The 20,816-nt window shown below is 38.9% G+C and overlaps 1 protein-coding gene across 1 annotated transcript; it reads left to right on the top strand.

Moving 5' to 3' along the window:
• Positions 1 to 3,613: 3,613 nt before the first annotated feature.
• On the top strand, positions 3,614 to 11,335 carry LOC137287716 (carbohydrate sulfotransferase 15-like). The gene is made up of 7 exons (XM_067820105.1): positions 3,614 to 3,832; positions 6,410 to 6,629; positions 7,458 to 7,583; positions 7,953 to 8,109; positions 9,206 to 9,356; positions 9,475 to 9,622; positions 10,070 to 11,335. The coding sequence occupies exons 1-7, from the start codon at positions 3,614 to 3,616 to the stop codon at positions 10,246 to 10,248; spliced, it is 1,200 nt and encodes a 399-aa protein (XP_067676206.1). The 3' UTR covers positions 10,249 to 11,335.
• The last annotated feature ends 9,481 nt before the right edge of the window (positions 11,336 to 20,816 follow it).

Genomic DNA, 20,816 nt, shown 5'->3' with positions numbered 1-20,816 from the left:
CATATAGGTCAAAGTTCACTTGCCTTCAGTACTTTAAAACCATGTCAGTTGGGAATATTAACTTAATATGATCTGTCATTCTTACTGTACCTGATATGGTTATTGTGATTGTGGGAGGTTCCTTAACTGGTTACATGCCCTCTGACTCTTGATCAGCAGCATCTGAAAAGAATGTTTTTCAGTAAATATATTTCAATTGCTGACTGTCTAGTAATATTGCCTGTATACAATTATTTTACGCTACTTCAACGTCCTCTGAGGATACCGCCTCTAATAATCACAGTTATTTACTCATAAGACCAAATTTTACTCCAAAAATCCCTCCCCTCAAAAAAAAACAAACACAAAACAAACTAAAACAAACAAACAAACTAACTAACTAACTAACTAACAAAAAAAAACTCCAAACAAACAAACAAAAACCAAAGCAAAACAAAACAAAAACAAAAAAAGCCATATTAATGAAAGTACATGGCCAACATTTATGAATCAATTCAATTTCCTTTACACACCCAAACCAAGTCTATGTTTACTTACTCAGGCTTTTTAAACGTAGTATTCTTGTTATACAAGACACTATTATGGATGACAACTTCTTTAATTCTTTTAACACGGCGTTTCAAGGCTAATTCTTGTCCCTTCGTCAGTATTCTTGTTGTTTTAATTTTGGCTAACTTTTCCTACAATCTCGAGCAGATGAAGGGATGGTGTAAATCCAACTAGCGTACATGTAGGTAACAAAGGTACTGTACGTCCTCATGGTCCCTAGTGTGGTGATTTACCTTCTGTTGTTGGCGATCTATAGCCTGCTTTTATATTGTTTTGTCCATATAGTGATATCAGTTTTAAATTTCCACGCTAGTGTTAAAGCTAATTGTGATATTCTAGTTGTTTTACTGCCCTTCGTTGACAGGTTTTATGATATACATATAGTCCTTTTCATTGTTAAATGTTCTCGTCACGATATGGCTGAAATTTTGTCGATGTGACCTTAAATATTAATTCACTCACTCACTCCCTGGTCAGTATGCATGAAAGTACATATAACTCGTTTACTGTGGCTGTTTTTGGGGACACTGTCACAGTTAAGATGATTTAAATGGGTATATTTTTCTGTTATAATTGTAATGATAGCGACAACGAAGAGTCGAAGAGAACTTTACCTATATTAAATGGATAGACTAAAGAGATGCAGAAGTCCTTTCCATGTAACTTGCTTAATGCTTATACAGATTAGTTAGATATATAGATGGTTTAGTCTCGATTGAACCAATATCAGTATAATATTAAATAGATATACGGATTTAACAAAACAAAATGTTTCAACTAATCATTAGCAAATGGTGATTGTTAAACGTGGTCGCAAAGATGGCCAAACCAGACGGTATCATAAACTCATGTAAGAGTAAATGAGTGAGTGAGTTTAGTGTTGCACTCAGCAGGTGGTCTGTAAATAATCGAGTCTGGACCAGAAAATCCAGTTATCAACAGTTTGATCATCGATCTGCTTAGTTGGGAACCGATGACACGTTGCAACCAAGTGAGCTGTACTGCCTACCCGATCCAGGTAGTCGCCTCTACCGAAAAGTACGGGTTTTAATCTGGGCCTTTACGGATGAAGAGTGAATCTGTTGGTCACGTATAAATGCTATAGCGTTCCGGCTTTGTCTAAGACATGTCTTTATGAATCACCGTCAGCTAGTGATAATACAAACACGTGTTTCCTATCAGGTCGGAGTTGGTTAGTAATTTATAGTATGACCAGAAACTATTGAGAATTTCAGGAAAATATTTAATTGGGTTTCTACTATAAACAACCTTGTCCAGTTGATCCAGTGCTTGGTTTAGTTCATTAGAGACAACTTCGTTAATCCTATTTCATTAGTTTGTGAAGAGTTATCCCCCTTGGTTTACTTGCTAGCTGACTACATTTTCAGTGATCCTCAATGTGGATGATTTAGAAACGTGGAAATTGATTGTAGAGTATTAAAAGAAGGAATTCAGATCAGCTAAGGTGATTTCAAGCAGAAAAGGCATCCCTTTGTCCACTGTTTATCGTGTTTTGAAACATATTGTAAATGGATATGGCGTTGAGCACCAGATAGGCGCAGGCAGGCCCAGGAAACTGACTGTCGGTGACAGGAAGTGGCTTGGTATCCTTGTTACTATAAACAAATGAACAAATGAAATCTAAGCAGACAATCAGAACGACCCAAAACATCGTTTCGGACCTAATGTATGACATTATTAGATTGCTCAAGCTATAGCCCTGACCCAACTTCAGTGTTTGAGGACTTTTGAAGGGAAGTGATAATAAGAAAATCTCAAAAATGTGAAAGAAGAGGTGGTCCGGTATTGAGCATGGATCGACCGGGGTATAATAGGCCTTCAGCTACCCATGCTTGTCATAAAAGGCGACTATGCTTGCCGCAAGAGGCGACCAATGGGATCGGGTGGTCAGAGTCGCTGACTTGGTTGACACATGTCATTGGTTCCCAGTTGTGCACATCCATGCTCATGTTGTTGATCACTGGACTGTCTGGTCCAGACTCGCTTATTTACAGACTGACACCATACAGCTGGGATATTGCTGAGTGCGGCGTAAAACTCAACTCACTCACTCATTCATTGAGCATGGATCACGTTTTTCTAATTTCTTTGATCAGTAGTGAGCCCCGCCGCATTGAAGCCTGCATTGTTGCCCATGGTAACTTGACAAAATACTAACTCTTCACCTGTCTTTGAATCTGGAGATATGTTCTGCTAATATTCACATATACAGTTACCACAGTGAGAGGTTGTAACTGACAACCACAAGACAAACAATTAAGTAATCTACCTTTGCTTAAAACAAAATTTGATAATTTCTCAGCCAGATTCTTTTTATTACGGTTACACAGACTGTTGCAAAACATTGCTTACCTAGGATTAACATATTTAAGCATTTATACCACTACCCATGTATACTCAGTTAGTTCGGGTGAAACAACTCTTGATTAGGTGTGAAACGCCCCAAATGTGGGATGTAGTTTTGAATTGGTATGAAAAGACATGGGGTGAAACGACCCGGAACCTCGAAGTCGCCTGAGGAGAATAACACACTAGCAACATATCAAAGAATTCTTATCTAAAACCTAATCATTTCTAATTCTAAAATACAAATACCAAATACAAATCAATGCGACATTTATTTATATTAAAACATTAGCAACTAAAGTTATGCCACTTTACTGGGGATCTCTCCGGTATAAAAAAGCTGTCCAACCAAAAGCTGTTGCAGAACGTTATGTTATGACCTTGTTATTTTATTTTTATGATTATTGGATATTTATACAGCGCACATATCAACCCACTAGTGCATGCTAAAGGCGCTTGTAGTTTATCCCACGATAATTGGATGCCCACTACAGCGGCACATCATATAATCAGTCTCAACTCCCACATCATACACCTTTTTCTGCCATGTCGCGAGTATTGCGGTTTTCCAATCCAACCCTTATGAGATGACTATTGTGTACGTTTACTTTATGCAGTAAAAAGTGTGTTAACACATATAATTCAGTCTACCTCAAATACCGTGAGCGTATATGCATCTCTTTCCAGTAAGTCAAACATGAAAGTCCGATTAAGACGACTGGTGTTCCTGGTGTTTGTGTCGTGTGCTACGATCTGGATTGTGACTTGGCTTCACAGTGGCACTGTCATCTATGACATCAATACGCTCATGTCTTCACACGGACACGTACAATACAGTACAGAAAACAAGTCAGTAAAACAAGACATCCAGTGTGTGGGAGCAGGACCTGATGAGGCTGAAGACCTGTTTTGTATGGTAGGTAAAAGATCTGGTTTGTCCTTTCTACAGCATCAGAAAAATTATCATTACGTTCTTTTGTAGTCTGATTCTATAGATTTGTGATCACTCATCAAAAGCTATATGTTAATTGGAAGGTTAAACGAGACTTACGTAAAAGTTGAAGTTTGACCATAATTCTGTCACCCAATCAGGAGTGCCGAGAGGTCACATGAGAATTCGAGTGCACATGCGCAGGTCAGAATTCCAAGTAGAGAATTTCTAGATGTACATCATGAGTGCCAGAAGTTACATGCCATGAGTTGGAGTATTGTGAATGGACCCGATAACATTTCCAAGAAGTTTTCGAAAGTTACAGTCTTGTTAACAAAATATGTGGAACATGCATATGTGCTAATGCTCAGCATGCACTTGGCATGGCGCTTAAGGCTTATGGCTTATGTGCCTTATGGAAGACTACGTACAGTTAGTTACAGCTCTTAATGAGGATGTTAGGAGAACTGAATCCATACGTGATAACGAAACAAGCTTATTTGTGCCATGCATAAGGCACCACAAACCAGTGTCTTGGGACAACATCGCAAGATGGGTGAGAAGTGGTTTATGTTCTGCGGGCATTAATGTTACTAGATATTCGCCACACACTACGCGTGCTGCTTCTCTGTCTGCTGTACATCCCTCTAGAAAACATCATGAAGAAGGCTGCACTGTCTTCAGCACAAACGTTTCTCAACGAAGCGAACTGGTTAAATCATTCAAAGTTAATCAAGCCATTCATCTTGAAATGAATGTATTCTTCACATGTGAGATTTTTATTAAAGGATCTACCTTGAATGAATTTAGCTCTTTATTTGAGAGAATTTTCAAATGAACACTTCAAAGTCTCATGTGACCGAGACACGTGACTGGTTGATAGAATTGTAAAGTTAAATGAGACCTACCTGTAATTTGAAGTTTGGCCATAATTCTATAATATGCATATCCACAAAACATAACACTTGCCCTCTCCGTGCTGTTGTTGACAATATAAGTAAACAAAGTTTCACGGAGCTTTTTAACTGGTGACAATTTCCTTAGATGGTCAAGAAATACACTGACATCCTATGTGTTCTCCTATTTAGCCTTGACAAGTGTTAAAGCCATGGCTGTGTATGCCAAACTGGTGCTGATATTATACCTGTAGGTTTGTCATTTTGTATTTTCTGAATACTCTTGGTCAAAAGAGCAAATGGAGGGAAACAGTATAGAATGTCTCCAGACTCCAATCCACAGTAAATGCGTCTGTATGCAATGAGTGTGGATCAGCTTGCAAAGACACATATATGGACAGGTTGTGATTTCATCTGGAGGCAAATAGGTCTTATGTTGATGTCATTGAATCTATTTTCATTATTTGATTAAAGACAGTGGGATTTTATGTTTGATACAGAAACGCCAAATGTCCTGAGCTAAAACATTGCACAGCTTTGACATTGTGCCACCCATCTCTTTCAAGTAAGACACAGCAGTCGAATTATCTGACTGGACAAGGACTAGCTTGCCATGTGCTTCATTTTAAGACCATTAATGTACAGGTCTTGTTCAGTCTCAGACCATCTTCCTTTTGCGTTCTGAGTACCACAGCAACCTCCCCAGCCCTGCAGACTGGTATATGTTTGTAACTCTAATCTGGGTTACCTGTTAACATGCACCTTTTAGACCCCTTACCATTCTCTATCCACCATTTTATGTGATGCTTTGATTTCTCTGATTAGTGTGATCTTTGTCTCGAAATTCCAACCATTAGCTTTTAAAGCTTCAATCTGTTGTCAATTTCCATTGACCCGTAATTCAATTTGCCATATGCTACAGCACGTCACTGGATGATAGAATCACGTCATATTACGATCTTACGATCACGTGTATAGGAGGTGCTTTCCACTTTTATTTAATATTGCTAGTTTTCAGAGGAGAATAGAATAAATCTTCAACAATATAATATTGAAAAACTATCAACTATGATAACGATTGAGCTGAAACTCTTTGCAAGTTCAGAAGTGAAGTATTAATGTCAATTGTATTGATCATATAAATTTATGATAGCAACACTATCCTTAAACAAAATTAAGCAGTAAAGCCATTTGCTGCCAATAGTCAGTGAGTGAGCTGAGTTTTACGCAATACTCTGCAATATTCCAACTATATGGCAGCGGTCTGAAAATACTCGAGTTTGGACCAGACAATCGAGCTATCCAATCATGCGCATCAGTCAGCACAACTGGGATACGACGACACGTGTGGACCAAATCAGCGAGACTCTGACTACCCGATTCCGTTTCTCAAGCATGGGTTGCTGAAGACCATTTCTATGCCGGATCTTCCCACGCATGATCCAAAGCATGACGCGTTAAAAAGTTTGTTTACGATGAAATACATGTGTTCTCAATTCTAATCCGGATCTTCACGGTTGTACTGGAAGGAGATTGCCCACCACATGCTGCTCATAGATGAATAACTTGACAAGGAGATACATTTATCATTCCCTCTGATTACTCTACGTAGTTCCCATTACATATGAACAGGATTTATACCATGATGATGTTTCTTGTGTCACAGGAGAGGCCGCAATATCTGCCGAACTTTAAGAACCCTTGCTGGTACGCAAAAGAAGATGGCCTGCTACGTCTTAAGTGCGTCCCATACTACCATATTCTTGGAGTGGCCAAATCAGGAACCACCGACCTCTCCTACCGTATCAGGGCTCACAAAGACGTTCTGGGATGCAATGGTTGTTTCCACAATAAGGAAATATTTTACTGGTGCCGTAGAAGATATGGTAATGTTATTGATACATTTTTTACTAGATTGGCAATGATTGACGTGTATATATAGGCACACACTAACCAGTATTTTCGTTGTTTACTGTTTACTTGTTTCCCAATAGAGACATCATAAACAAATGAGTGGGTGAGTGAGTTAATAATTTTTGTCACATTCAGCCACATTCAACCATCTATTGTAGACGATTTAGAAATTAGAGACAATAGTTTTGAAGATTAAAGCATCTATGTATCTATGTATCTGTGTGTGTGTATCTATGTGTGTACGTACATAGAAAAAAACATGAACACAAAAACCTACGTTTTTCAATATTTCGACCTCAAGTTTGACTTTTCTTCATAGTCGTTTCAATCCCTAATCTGAATATATATATATATATATATATATATATATATATATATATATATATATATATATATATATATATATATATATATATATATATATATACATACATATATGTGTGTGTGTGTGTGTGTGTGTGCGTGCGTGCGCGTGTGTCTGTGTGTTAACCAAGTCAGCAAGTCTTTACCATTCGATCCTGTCAGTCGCCTCTTACCTGTAAATCATATTTACAGGTAAGAGGCGACTGACTGGATAAAATGGTAAAGGCTTGCTGACTTAGTTCACACATATCATCGACCGTATCCCAATTGATCAGTGGACTGTTTGGCCCAGACTCGAGCAGTAGAGCTTGACAAGATTCCACCCGATCCCGTTGGTCGAATCTGCATTGGTTGCTGCAGACCAGTTCTAACCTTGATCTTTCGGGGTAATGCACAAAAGAAAATATTACTGATTTTTCAAATCCTTATTTTGCCAGGTTATGAACATAGCATGAAGAAGGGGGCTGCATGTGACTTTGGCTGCTTTCAACAAATGTTCACTACCGCGGCACAACACATAGAACGGACTACTACTGAAACAGGATACCATAACATGATTACAGGTAGGTATATATATACCATATTTCCTCGAAGTCATGGCCGCTTGTTTTTTCAACGGTTTTCCAGGCCCAGGCGCTTATCAGAGGCCCGGCGCTTTTTCACCTACAGGTGTACAGCAATTGTCAGTGGGCTGTTTTATCCCGTCCCTTATTAGAGGAAATGCGGTATATGGTAATATTTTCACATTCTGAAAATAATTGTTCCTCTCTTTGATTATGTTTCTAGATTAGTCAGCATTATTTTCGTTGTGTTACCTAAAATGTAAATGTTTAAGTCTTGAGTTGCATAAGGTCCATGCTTCCTCTCACGTATAACAAAATGAATTACTTTCAGCAAACTCGCTCACTCACGCACTGTGTCTGTTCGTCTAGGGGAGGCAACTCCAGAAGATTTTTGCGATTTCCGGTGTTGGTCCTACATACCCCAAAATGCAGGTTTAGAGAAGCCGGTGGTTACAACACCCCATCTTATGAGGCACGTGTATGCAGATCCGAAGTTCATTATCATACTGAGGAATCCAACTGATCGGTAGGAACTTGTTTTGTGCTGATACACCTATGGCCGTTTTTTCTGAAAGCTGTGTACAGGAAACACGAGGACACGTGAGAGTGCTTTACGCTGTTGTCAGTACGATCACATGCGCGTCACAAACATCTGCCGTTTTATGGCTGTCGAAGAGCAGAACACAACACGTCTGAGTAAGTTTTACGCCGCTTGTCGCAATATTCCAGCAACATCACGGCGGATGCCTGATATGGGCTTCACACATTGTGGGGAATCAAACCCCGCTCTTTTGGCGTGACGAAGGAATGCTTTGACCATTAGGCTACCCTACTGCGCCCTTGCAACCAGATGATGCACTGTGGACTATTATGCACACTTTGTGTGTTCAAGGTAAAAGTAATTTTGACTGTATATATACATATTTCACATTTTAGGTACACTCGAGCATGCAGTTTTTCGCTTCCAAGAGTGTCCCACCTTTTTTTGCCGAAATCCTCCTCAGTGTTCCACCACATAGAGCCTTAACGAATACATACTGCCCATCAGTTGTTTAGATTCATTAGTGTAAATGTAGTCACTTCGGTCAATCAACAGTTCTAAACTTTATTTTCCAAATATTTCCTTGTTTAAAGGTATTCTTTACACTTAAACGTATGTGCAAAACAAATCCGTAATGCTGAAAAGGTAATTGTCATGTGTTCAGTATACGATTAAACTCAGTGAGATTTGGCGAATTCTTAACCAGAGAGAGAGAGAGAGAGAGAGAGAGAGAGAGTGAGAGAGCAAGAGAGAGAACGAAATGAAACTCTAATTGTACCCGTGTTTTTCACCATGACCAAATGACCAGCTGTTTAATAAGGTGGACGCAATACCCTCATTGGTTCCTGGTTTCTAAACTATTTCATGCTACTGATTAAGAATCACACACATGCTTATGAAACAGCTTGAATCGTGCAGTGTTTTTATGCAGTAGACAAATGATGCTGGTGATTGATATTTCGCTTTAATATAAGAAAATAACAAAACAGCCAAACGTTTTCCAAAAGGAAAGTGTGAACTTAGTTTCTGCATATGATCTGCTAAATGTAAAGGTCATGTAATACGTGTGTTATAATTGCAGGTTATATTCTGACTACATGATGCGAATAGGTCGTTCACCTGAGGATTTCCATGAAGCCGTCAGTCACGATCTTCAGATCGAGGAGAACTGCATGAGGAACCACACTGTGGAGCATTGTCTGTACAGCCTGGAGATTGGACGAAAACTTCGGGTGGGAAATGTCTTTCACTTAGAAGTTTCGTATCTTATCTTAGTCTATATATTCGATCAGGCTGAATCAATAACTTGTGTACGTGTTCCTTATTACATGTCCCAGTTTTCTTTCACAGACGTATATCTTCCTTGGGTGCTATTCAGTGTACATGCGAGAATGGCTGAAGGTTTTCCCTAGAGAGCGATTCCTTATCTTGCGAACAGACGACTACGACAAAGATTTGAAATCTCAACTGAGAAAAGTCTACGACTTTTTGAAACTAGGTAAGTTTTGTATCATTTCCTCATGTTTCGTTTTGATTTAGGGGATTCTTGGATGTATGATACATAAAAATGTATCTTTATGTTTTGGATACATGCGTAATTATCTTTGTTTTTCGAACACAGCAACTTCCAAGACGCGTTAAGATTAGAGGTAGAATAGGTCTTCAGCAACCCATGTTTTCCACAAAAGCGACTATGCGGATCTAGTGGTCAGGCTTGCTGACTTTGTTCATACATGTCATCTGTTTCCAGTTGGACGGATCGATGCCCATGCTGTTCATCACTGGGTTGTCTTGTCCAGACTCGATTACTTACAGACCGCCGGCATATAGCTGAGTGCGGCGTAAAACGAAACTCACTCACCTTGGAGATGAAATGTTCAACTCAGTTACTACCATATCATTTCTCGCTTGAGAACAACTCATGCAAAGTGACATTGTATTGCAGATTATACTGAAGATTGGTTAACGTCCATCTCCAGTGTTCGTCATATTAATGTTGGCACGAAGAACAGTAAGATACCCATGTTGGAAAAGACCCGTGTCCTCCTCGACGGATTTTACAACAGATACAATCAGGACTTGGCAGATATATTGCAGGACAACATGTTTCTGTGGTTGACGTAGCATTTGTACGAATTCTCGAAGTGTGTGGGCTACTAACTGCAAATAAACAGTTCAAAGGGAAATTGAGACGAATCCATCATAAACTTTATCATAACCGTGAATAAAACGTCAACATTGTGAGAACATCCATACAGGTGTGAGAACGGCCATACAGGTGTGAGAACATCCATACAAGTATGAGAACATTTATACAGGTGTGAGAACATTTATACAGGTGTGAGAACACCCTTACAGGTGATACAACACCCATACAGGTGTAAGAACATCCATGCAGGTGTGAGAATATTTATACAGTTTAAAGAATATCCATACACTTGTGAGAACATTTATACAGTTGTAAGAACATTTTTACAGTTGCAAGATCACCCATACACTTGTGAGAACATTTATACAGTTGCAAGAACATTTATACAGTTGTAAAACCGGCCATACACTTGTGACAACATTTATACAGTTATGAGAACTCCATGCGGTTGTGGGAATTCCCTGCCGTTATGAAAACATCCTTATTGTTATGAGAACATCCTTACTGTTATGAGAACATCCAATATTAAGTATTTTCAGTTTCTTTAAATACTATTTTTAAACTACTTAAAGAAAATGTTTTTTTACAACTCCCTCTTTCTAAATGTCTGGCATATTACCCTGAAGATGGACATTCTGAAAGAATCAAATAGCATAGATTTCTTCGTAGAGTAATGGCAGCGTGTGTGTATGAAGATCATACCTTTTCAGTGGTTGTGAACAGTTACATATTTCAACAACCAAAAGATGTCAAATATCTTGTTTTTACATCTCTCAAAATGGTGAGGGAATTTCGCGCTGTTTCGATAAGTTACATGAGGACTTCCTCTGTTATTCATCTTATTTCTCATATTCTAAACGGTTTTCAGTTTTCCCCTACTCACAATCTGACCACGTCAGCCCCAACTCCTGACTGAATATTCTTCAAAGTTCTGTATGGTAGACAGAGGAATTAATGTTTACCAGCTAAACTTGAAGATCATATGCAGAAACTAATTTCACACTTTCCTTTTGGAAAACGTATGGCCGTTTTGATATCTTCTTATATTAAAGCGAAATATCCTGCATTAGTCACACTCTTTTCAAAATCATCCCGAATCAGTTTTCTTTCCTCTTCAGCTGTCAAACCTGCCATGCCAGCAAAGGAAGCCCGTGAGCTACACCAAACGTATCACATAATGTAACACCTATTAAAGTAAAGGCTATATGTTTTGGAGACAGTTTTATATCCTGAACATGTACTTCCCATTTTTCTCCATTTCCACTACCTTTTGAGATGTGAGTGAGTGTGTGAGTTAATATTTAACGTCACGTCGGCAATATCGCAACCCTATCGTGACGAGAACGATTAATTATGAATTAATAGCACATACATTGTAAAAACCTGTCAACGAACGACAGTAAAACAAACTAGAATATCACAGAACACAATGTAAACCTAGTGATTAGACCTAAAACAATGTATCTATAGAGGACAGTGCAATATAAAAATGAGCTATAGCTTGCCAACAACTGAAGGTAGATCACCATACTAAGGACCATGGGGACGTACAGTACATTTGCTTCCTGCATGGACCCTAGCTGGATTTACAACATCCCTTCAGCTGTTAACAATTTAGACAAATCTAGCCATACAGTAAAAGAACACTTATTCTACGATTAAAAACCTGGAAAACTTAAATTTACTTCAAATGTTTTGGGACCTAGGGACCCTCTCAGGAGGACAATTATTATGCTGTACTTCAACCCCCTTTGAGGGTACAGCCACTAACGATTTGAATTACTAATTTAATCTTCCAATTATAAAATATTTATCTATTTACAATTCAATTAACAAATCTAATTCCTTTAAAAATGAAATGATTAAACGAGGACTAATGTTGCTAAAAAGATCCTCCATAGTTCGTGAATTAAAATACTGATCCCTTGTGATGGAATGCTCAACACAGTCGAGCAGAATATGCTTGACTGATTCTTTCATCACAAGGGATACAAAACGGAGGATCCTCACCTTTAAGCAAATATTTATGGGTATATCTTGTGTGGCCAACGATACGATATCGTCGTAAAATAACCTCTTCAAATCTAGGCTGACAACGTAAGTAGGTGTAACCAATATACGGTTTTATTTCATGTAATACATTTATACCTACCTGGGTGTCCCACTTCTTCTGCATCAGATACGGATGTAAGTTCTAATGCTGCCTTTGTAATCAGAGTATGGAATAAGAAGTGGTGTCGCAGATTTGTTGAGTGCTGCCTTGGCAGCAAGATCGACCATTGTGTTACCAGAAATGTCTACGTGGCTTGGTAACCAATTAAAGACGATGTCGTATTGGCCAGAAGCAAGATCATTATACAGTTCAATAATTTCAATTAAAAGTGGATGTTTACATGATAAATTGTTAATGGCCCGAAGACAAGAAAGAGAGTCTGAATAGATTATGTATTGTTTATGTTTATGGTGTCTTTCAATATATTTAAGAGCCGTTAATATGGCGTTAGCTTCAGCTGTGAAAATAGAGTTGCTATTTGGTAGTCTAGAAGATACTGTTCTGGATCCAATGACCGTGGCACTAGTTACAGCACCACCGTCCTTGGACCCGTCTGTGAATACGGATTTGTAATTGTTATATTTGTTTTTTAACTGATGATATTCTTGTTTATATTGTAACTTAAAGTCATTTGTTTCTGATTTTTAAAATAATGTTAATGTTAGGTCAACTTGTGGCCTTACCAACTGCCAAGGAGGAAAAGAAAGAACCTCCCCACCTTGAGTTGGAAACAATTTTCAACAAATCTAGTGCCTTCAGGAATTTAGCTTTAAGTGATTTCATGTGCGGTAAGAAGGATAAATGTGAATCGAAACCCAAGAACTTGGCCTCCTTTACACCTTTGATGGGAGTGCCATTTAAAGATAGTTCAGGGTCCTCATGAGGCTTATATTTTCTACAAAAGTGTATACAATTAGTTTGGGACTTTTACAGCGAAAAGAAATATTAAAACCATCCACAAAAAGTGATCCGTTAATGGAATCGATTATAATCTTGGATAAACTGTTGATCTTAATACTAAATAATGTGACAGACAAAATACTGCCTTGTGGAACACCTTGATCCTGATTATAATGGCCAAACAGGGTAGAACCCACTCGGACTTGAAACTGTCTGTCGGTTAAAAACTGTGATATAAAAAGAGGTAAACGACCTCTCAACCCAAAATCATGTAGATCCTTTAAAATGCCATGCTTCCAGGTGGTATCATAAGCTTTCTCAAGATCAAAGAATACCGATACTGCATGTTGTTTATTCACTATAGCATCTTTGACAAAGGATTCTAGACGTACCAAATGATCAGTGGGGCTACTATTTTTCCGGAAACCACATTGAATATTTGTAATGAGGTTATTGGTTTCCAGATATCCAAATAATCTGCTATTCACCATTCGCTCCATGGTTTTACAGACACAACTGGTTAAAGATATCGGTCTGTAATTGGAAGGATCGGTATGATCCTTACCAGGTTTAGGTATTACTTACTTAGGGATTACAATGGCATTACGCCATGAAGGGGGAAAGTTTCCAGATGTCCATATTTTGTCAAATATATCTAAAAGTGTGACCAGACATGGTTCAGGCAAGAGTTTCAGCAGCTGATAATGAATATTGTCATCACCCGCTGCTGTGTCATGAGCTTGCTCAAGAGCAGTATATAGCTCATGTAATGAAAAGACTTCATTATAGTCTTCACCGTTATCTGATTCAAATTTAAAGGTCACATGCAACCAAAAATTCGAACATAATTAAATCACAATTATCACTTATTCATGACATAATTTGCTGTTTGTTAAAAAACAAACAAACAAAATTATAAATGTACAATCGCGATTCAAAAGTGGAATCTCCCTCGGGAGATCGAACCTAGTCATAGCGGGTGGCTGTGCATTCAAGTGAAACGACGGCTTCCGATTGGCTGGTTCATTTGCTGATACGCTGAGGGCTCATTTTGTGTACAGAAAGACTATCTGTTTGATGGGCATTTATAACTAAGGCGAGTCACAAGAAAGTAGGATTCTCTATGGGTAACAACTTCTTTTATTGTACTTGATGCGTCGTTTCAGTATGGATTCATATGCACTTGTCAAACAAAATCATGTACACTGGGAGAAGTTCTTATCCATAAAGGCACCCGTGGCGAGCCACCTCCTCGTGGTGGGTGCTGAGTAATGCCAAGAGCTCGCCGACACCCCCATAGTGGACCCGGGGGGATATTTGGTCCACCAACCCGTTTGCCGTGGGTTGCGTCCCGTGTCGGTGGAGGACGGGATCCTGGTGGTTGAGGGCACTGGGGCTTTTAACTGCGTTCCATTGCCCAACACACCACTTTGGCCCTTACTTCACCTAGACGGGTGGTAGAATCGGCCCGATTCTATCAATCGGCTGGTCACGCCAAGCTGTGCTACAACTCTGTAGTGTTGCACAAAAAATTGAGAATTTTGTGTTTCTATTTTCTAGCCTTGGCGAATTTCGAAACAGAATTTGAAAACATTACTGTTTATTATTGCCTAGAGTTGTTTGTTGTTATTGCCAGAAGGCGGTGGCTAATGGGCCAATCTGGTGGAATCATTAATCTTTTAATTTTTCTGCTGGAGTATATCATCCGAGTATCCTTGGTGCTGCAAGTCGGAGACCCGCTTGTTTTTAGCATTGTCCTTGTGATACTCCGTGGTGGGTGGGGGAGCTCGGATGATGAACTATTCAACCATAACCATGGCTTCTCAAATCCCCATTACAAAGAAAAAAAACGTCCACTTGACAATGATCGAGATGATAACGACCAAAGACTGTCCACTTCCATTGATTACTGGCCACGTTTTGTCGTGATTGAGACTCAAGATAACAGCAGACTAAAGTTGAACACTTTTGCGATACAGAAAGGCATACAAGGAATTGCTGGTGACGTCAAAAATATCAGACGTTTGCGTTCAGGTGCGTTGCTCGTTGAGTGCAACAGAAGACAACAGACTACTAACTTGATGTCTACCACCACATTCGTCGGCATTCCAGAATCAGTATCTCCGCATAAGACACTTAACACAAGCAAAGGAATCATCAGGGATAGAGTTGGATTATTTGCCGACATGTCTGAATTTGATATTGTTTCAGAAATGAAAGATCAAGGGGTCACATATGTTAAGCGTTTTACAACACGTAAAAACCATGAGACCATTCAGACTAATACCTACCTCTTTTCATTTTCCTCTCCAACAGCTCCCAGATCAGTAAAGGCAGGCTATTGTCACATCAATGTAGACACCTATATACCCAATCCATTAAGGTGTTTTAAATGCCAGAAGTTTGGTCATGGTGTTAGTACTTGCACATTGCACACACAACAGAAGATTGTGACAGTGATTTTAAAAAATGCACCAACTACTCAGGCGACCATTCTTCATTTTCTAAACAGTGTCCAATTTGGAAAGAACAAATGGAGATAAACAAAATCAAATTTACACAAAATACAAAAAATACACTGATCCGATCTAAACTTGGTGGAGCTTGTCAAAGCAACCTAAAACTACTTCATCCTGTGCACCACCAAGGCCTAAGACTTTGTCTCGGTTCTTTTAGAACCTCTCCTATCGACAGTCTATACGTTGAAGCTGATGAGCCTTCTCTCAACTTACGTCGTATCAAACTATCTTTACAATACATTACAAAATTAGCTTCTAATGAGGCTAATCCCGCATTTAATTGTGTCTTTAATCCTCTCTATGAGGATTTGTATAACAAAATGTCTTCCCTTGTTCCGCTTCTTGGGCTCAGACTTAAGCCATTTCTTTCTGCTTCTAGCATTGAGCTGGAAAATATAGCTCCTTTCCGTCTTCTTTCTTCTCCTCCTTGGCAGTTGGTTAGGCCACAAGTTCACCTAACATTAAGTACATTTAAAAAATCAGAAACCAATGAATTACAGTATAAACAAGAATATAATCAATTGAAACATAAATATAGCAATTATAAATCCTTATTTACAGATGGGTCTAAGGACGATGGCGCAGTTGCTTGTGCCACTGTCATTGGATCCAGAACAATATCTTCTAGATTACCCGATAATAGTTCTATTTTCACAGCTGAAGCTAACGCCATATTAACAGCTCTTAAATATATTCAAAGACACCCTAAACGTAAACAATATATAATTTATTCAGACTCTCTTTGTTGTCTTCAGGCCATTAAAAATATTTCTTGTAAACATCCACTTTTAATAGAAATTATTGAATTGTATAATGATCTTGCTACTGGCCAATACGACATCGTCTTCTGTTGGTTACCAAGCCACGTAGGCATTTCTGGTAACACACTGACTGACCTTGCTGCTAAAGCAGCACTCAACAAATCTATGACGCCACTTCTTATTCCATACTCTGATTACAAAGCTTGCATTAGAACGTATATCCGTGATCTGATGCAGAAGAAGTGGAACACTCAAGTAGGTATCAATAAATTACATGAAATACAACAGTATATTGGTTACAGCTACTTGGGTTTCAGTCCAGATTTGAGGAGGTCATCATGCGACGATGTCGCATTGGCCACACACGATATACTCATGGATATCTGCTTAAAGGTGAGGATCCTCCTTTTTGTGTCCCTTGTGATGAAAGATTCACGGTCAAGCATGTCTTGCTTGACTGTGTTGAATATTCCATCACAAGGGACACATATTTCAAATCCCGAACTATGAAGGATCTTTTTAATAATGTCAGTTATCATTTAATTATTGCGTTTTTAAAAGAATTAGATTTATTAAGTGACTTGTAAATAATTAAATGTTTTATTATTGGTAGTTTAGATTAGTAACTGAGATTGTTAGTGGCAGTACCCTCAAAGGGGGTTGAAGCTTACCAGGAGTTTTAAATGTAGTATTTCTGTTATTTTAGTTTTGGCTAAGATTTACTACAATCGTCAGCAGCTGAAGGGATGGTGTAAATTCAGCTAGGGTCCATGCTGGTAGCAAAGGCACTGTATGTCCCCATGGTCTCTAGTGTGGTGATCTACCTTCAACTGTTGGCGATCTATAGCCTGTTTTTATATTGTGTTGTCCCTTCTGGCTAAAATGTTTTATATATAATTACTAGTTTTACATGTATATCTGTGATATTCTAGTTATTTTACTGTCCTTTGACGAGAGATTCTTTAACATATGCATACATTCCATTTAAATGTTAAATGTTCCCGTCACGATATGGCTGAGATATTGCCGATGCGACGTTACATATTAACTCACTCACTCACTCACTTATCCATAAAGAATGTATATAGAGATGTTGGGTTTTATAAATGCATGTTCTCTGAATTTGAGTTCAATCTAAGCAAAAATCATCTCAGTGGCGAACTACTGCGTGGCTGGAAACTGCCATTCGTCCAAGTCCAAAGCAGGACTTGAAACTGACAAGAGTTTGCACCAGTTTCCGTCAGATCCTGTCATCCGAGAAAAATGGATGTAGTTTGTCTGCAACTCACAGACATAAAAACATGTCATGTGTTCAAGTATCACACCTGTCTAATTACATAATGTGGCAGAGACAGGACTCGGGTGCACGAGTCATATATCAATTTATTTGGTTTATGGCGTGTAGCCTGATATGTGGTCAATGATTGAAGCTGTGTATTGCATATTGTCCTTAGCAGGCAGGCAGACAGACATATAGGTGTCAATGAACCAGACATTGAGCTTTCTCTGTGACAGAGACTGCTTACCACAATCAACAAGTTTTTGTATGTAATGAGTAGATTATTTACTTGTTTGTGTACACAACCAAGATTAGACTACTGCTCACGACTTCATACTCCGGGCATGCATACTGTTTCAAGCTCCGCGTACCTATTCACTGCGCATGCGTTATGGGCACAGCGCAGCACAGCTGTTGAAACCACTTTTTTCCCCAGCGCTGGGGGAAATTTAGTGAATCGTTTGAACTCTGATTTCGCGGGCTTTTTTCATCGCGTTTTTTCAACTTTATAGGCTGAATTGACATTTTTTATGATTTGTTTCGGTAAGTGCACACCGAAATGTATCAGAACCTGCAAAGTTGTGTTTTACGTTACCTGTGACGTTTAAGTTTTGTCTTCTCCTGTTGTTTCTGATATCTCTGAAACTCAGGGACGTAATTTGCCGATAAAGAATTTTTGGCAAGAGTTTCGCCAATTTTGCAATTTGATATTTGTCAGTAATTGAATTATCACCATCTTTGAGATGGTGAAGGGTAGATTTTGAACCTTTGCCTTTAATTCTTTGAACCATGTTCCACACTTTGGACATTGGCGTGCGTGAATTAATTTTGGAGACATAGTTCCTGCAAGATTATCGCGTGCTTTGTTTGAAGGTACGACGCGCCTTTGCATTCAATATTTTCAATCTGTTTAAGTTGTGGACAGTTGGGTGATGGTGGAAATATTTCTCTGCACTCATCAGCAATTACATTTAAAACGTCAAAAAATACCAGAATAGGATCAGCAATATCACTGAAACATTCGGGTCTCAGATTAGATGTTCATTGAGTTTGAAATAAGGACCATTCCGCCTTGGAAAAATTCCATCTTGTATAAGATGTAGAATCAGACGCAGAAGATTCAGATAAAATCGTTGGAAAGAGATCGTTGTGAACTGACCAATCAAATTCATTAAGTAGATTAGAGTCGGTAAGATACAAATCTAGAGAAGAGTAGGTGCCGGTTGCAGGATGTAGATAAGTGCCTGAATTATCATTAAAATGCACAGGTCATTATTTGAGATAAAATCTTGCAGTAGTTTACCTTTAGTGTTAGTATTTGTACCACCCCAGAGTGGATTGTGATCATTAAGATCACCCATTACAATGCATGGTTTCGGAAGTTGATCATAAAGAGCTTGGAGATCAGTTAGGTGAAGTGTTGAAGAAGGTGGAATATAGAGTGAGCATAATGTAAGAACAACATGAAGTATGAGTCTCACTGCAACTGCTTGGAGATTAGTTGTAAGTGGTACATGGATGTGGATAACATTCTGCTTAACAAGGATTAAGGATCCACCAGTGGCCCTATCACCCGAAAGTGAGAAATAATGATATGCATCGTACTGACGTAAATTAAAAGTATCTGTCTGCTTCAGATGAGTTTCCTGTAGACAGAACGATGATGGTGCCAGATCGTGGACTAATAAATGTAACTCATTATAATTAGTCTTCAGTCCTCTACAGTTTCATTATAGTATATGTTTGGAAGACATTATCTTTTTGGTGGATTGATTGGGGATCTACCCTTCGCTTTCTTGGAGCTTGGAGGGCGACAAGCTATGTGCCTGTGGTGGATGTTTTCTGACACACCCATGTCCTCGAGTGAACCATATTTATTGAATAATTTTATGCGATTCTCTGCACTCTTAGGTGGTCTAACAATCTTTTTCCCATTATCTGTTCTCGGTTTGACAGTACTTTTAGACTTTGAATTTGTTTCAGAAGGAGTCTGTTCTGTAGATTGTGACAAGCTTTGTTCTTCACCCTGAACTGTAGATATCACACGGGCATTCACATTTGTTTCTGAAGTCTTGGGTTATCAGTGTTAACCCAAATCAGGTCTGTTTGACACACAATTGATGAAGTGGATACTTTAGGCATGGTTTCAGAAGGTAGTCTGACGACTGATGCATAAGTTGCATTAGGTACTGTTGATTCCACAATCAACAATTTGTGCATTTTTTTAAAGTGCTAGTGCAGTCTTCCGTTACATGAAATGTCTCGCTACAATGACCACATGTCACTGGCTGTGCATAGGTGTTAATTCCATGACCATATTTTTGGCATCGAAAACACCTCAATGGATTTGGGATGTAGACTGCAACTGCGATATCACAGTAACCCACTTTAACAGACTGAGGGAGACTTGGAGATGAGAATGATAAAAGGTTTATGTTTGTGTTCATCGGTTCGTTCTTTTTCCGGGTAGTAAATCGTCTGACATATGTGATTTCGGACACAATGTCCAGCTCTAACATCTCAGGTAACAAACGGCCTCTGTCTCTTATGATGCATTTAGAAGTGTTCAAGGTTCTATGGGCAGTGACTGAAACAGGATTGCCAGCCAAAGTTTACAGTGTCAACAGGTTGGAGGCCTGCTGTTTTAGATTGCATTCAATCAGTAGAGAGCCTGAACGCAATCGTTCGGTGTTCTTAACATCGCCTGCAATACCATATATCCCCTTAGAAATAACAAAAGGGTTTAACTTGAGTGGAGTCTCGTCAACAGTATGAAGAACAAGGAAACGTGGCCAATTTTCCGTCACAGTGGATTCATTCTCTTCATCGTCATTGTCGACGTGTCGTTTTCGACGGAGCTTGGTAAGCCATAGTGAACTTATAATTGTTTCGTCATCCGAGCTCCCAACCCACCACGGAGTATCACAAGGACAATGCTAAAAACAAGCGCATATCCAGCTTGCAGCACCAAGGATACCCGGATGATATACTCCAGCAGAAGGAAATAGAAGTGTAATCATTCCACCAGATT

The sequence above is a fragment of the Haliotis asinina genome, chromosome 6 (genome assembly GCF_037392515.1).
Source record: "Haliotis asinina isolate JCU_RB_2024 chromosome 6, JCU_Hal_asi_v2, whole genome shotgun sequence".
Classification (NCBI taxonomy): Eukaryota; Metazoa; Mollusca; class Gastropoda; order Lepetellida; family Haliotidae; genus Haliotis; species Haliotis asinina.
Note: the sequence above shows the minus strand (reverse complement) of the source record. Positions and strands in the feature narration are given on the sequence as shown.